A 2,084-nucleotide genomic window follows, 5' to 3' on the forward strand; every position below is an offset into this window, starting at 1 on the left:
GAGACAGTACCCATCAGATTAAACAGAATGCTTAAAATGGTATATACATTTTAACTTATCAAGGTTTTATAAGAAGAAATATGAAGTGGCCTGCAAAACAGCCACTTCAGCATTATCAGCATTGGACTTCAGTATTTCCTGTCTAACTCTAGACCTGCACTGAGGGTAGTCCTTTCCAGCATGAGGTATACCATGAGGCCTCTTTCGTACAGTCTAATGTGATTACATTATTTTGCATCTGTTTTAATAAAGAAAGCATGGTGTGAATTAACTGCACATATTAACTGCATATATTTTCCCATTCACAGTGTCTGTTATTATTTTAGACACTTTTTAAGGCCAGAACAAAAACTTAGTAACATGGCATGTATGGAGAAGGGAAAAATGTAAAGACAGCAGCCAAGCCAACAGTATTGACATTTGTCATGACAAATTTGTTAGCAAATCTCAATTTTAAAAAAATGAGGGATAAATTAAAAAAAAATGTTGGATAAAGAATTTAATTTAAATTTTTATTTTTACATAGAAAATATTTTCCCTTTTTTCCCATAGTATTTATTTTTAACTTAGAAATCAATAGAATCTGTAGTATCAGGATCGCAAACACCCTATAACACACCTAATACTCCTGAACTACATTCAAATATTGGTTTAAGGTTTAAGGTAACACGTTATATTTTTGTACCCATATCTACAAAAATACATGTACATATTTGGTCATATACATTGTAATGTTCTTCTTGTCTCATCATTAATGTTTTGTAAATGTCTTTTGAGGCTCCACTTTGTTTTTTCCACAGTAGAGGAAGTTCTGTTTGAACAGTGTCCTGAAGGTTTCGTCTCTCAGGCCATAAATCATTGAACTCAGACAGCGAGGCATGACCAGCACTAAGTAATAGTTGAGGAAACGTAGATGTACATTTACAGTGAGTGGAAAGCGAACAAGAATGAGATCTATAGACTCGAAAAGCAAGGACACGAGGGAGAGCAAAAGCTGAAATGCATGCAGTACCACAGTACGCAAAGCCTTATGGGCAGAAGAGGTGTCAGTAGAGGCAGCACGTGCCTGCAGCAGGATCGCCACATATGTGTACAGAAGCACAATGGCCACCATGACAAAGAGCAAAATTTTGAATGTCACGTTCCTGCTTTGCTGCCATGGTACCACCATGAGCTGCCCGATGGTACACACTGAAGGAGACAAGTAGTAGGATGGCTCTGCGAGGAGAAAGAGAGCACACACATCAGTTAGCACATCAGTGATGCCCAAAACCCACACCAGAGCTACAGCCACAATTGCTCGCACTGGCGTAGCCAACTCGCTGTGCCTCAAAGGAAAGCAGATGGCTGTGTACCTCTCCAAGGACATGACAGCTAGATTGAGTGGCGCGTTGACAAACGTTGATGCGGACAGCAGCACGATGAAGGCACAAGCTGCACGCACCACTACAATGTAAAACACACTGAGCAAGTACAGCACCATGGCAATCACCAGTTGAATGGTGTCATTTAAAAGCATGTGAGCAAACAGGATGTAACGTGGTGTCTCACGGAAGATGGCCCTGGTGTGCAGTGTAAATAGCATCATGCTATTAACAAAAATGAAAAGGAACTGTGTAGACACCACCAAAAACACCCTAAGGATTTTATCACTTGTCAAAGCATGACTCATGGTCTGCATATCAACACCTGTCAAAGTGCTGGACATATTAGCCATCTGAAGTCCTGCAGAAAGAAAGAAAGAATTTCTTATAACATGTCAGATTTTACATTAAATAATTAAAATATACAAAAACTGAATGTTTTAAAATATGCATGACTATATTTACTGGATCTAGTTGTGCTTTTTTTCCTAAAAGATCAATTCGATGAACATTGTAGATTCAAATCCTTTTGTATTACCAGCATATCAAATTTGTGTAAACAAATGTTAAACACGTTACATATAACACAGTTTAAACACAACTAAAAGCCTAAAGTCTATTATGGAAGCAGTTAAAGAGTTCGTATACGTAGTATACGTAGTATTGTCACCACTGCAAATTTTGACACCACCTACAGTGTAATGAGCTTTACACCTGAAG

General features: G+C 38.1%; 1 protein-coding gene across 1 annotated transcript; it reads right to left on the reverse strand.

Moving 5' to 3' along the window:
- Window positions 1-751: 751 nt before the first annotated feature.
- LOC128507271 (odorant receptor 131-2-like) lies at window positions 752-1,717 on the reverse strand. Its single transcript, XM_053478020.1, has one exon. It carries the CDS (start codon window positions 1,715-1,717, stop codon window positions 752-754), a length of 966 nt encoding a protein of 321 aa, XP_053333995.1.
- Between the last annotated feature and the right edge of the window lie 367 nt (window positions 1,718-2,084).

Source organism: Clarias gariepinus, chromosome 19, assembly GCF_024256425.1.
Source record: "Clarias gariepinus isolate MV-2021 ecotype Netherlands chromosome 19, CGAR_prim_01v2, whole genome shotgun sequence".
Lineage (NCBI taxonomy): Eukaryota > Metazoa > Chordata > Actinopteri > Siluriformes > Clariidae > Clarias > Clarias gariepinus.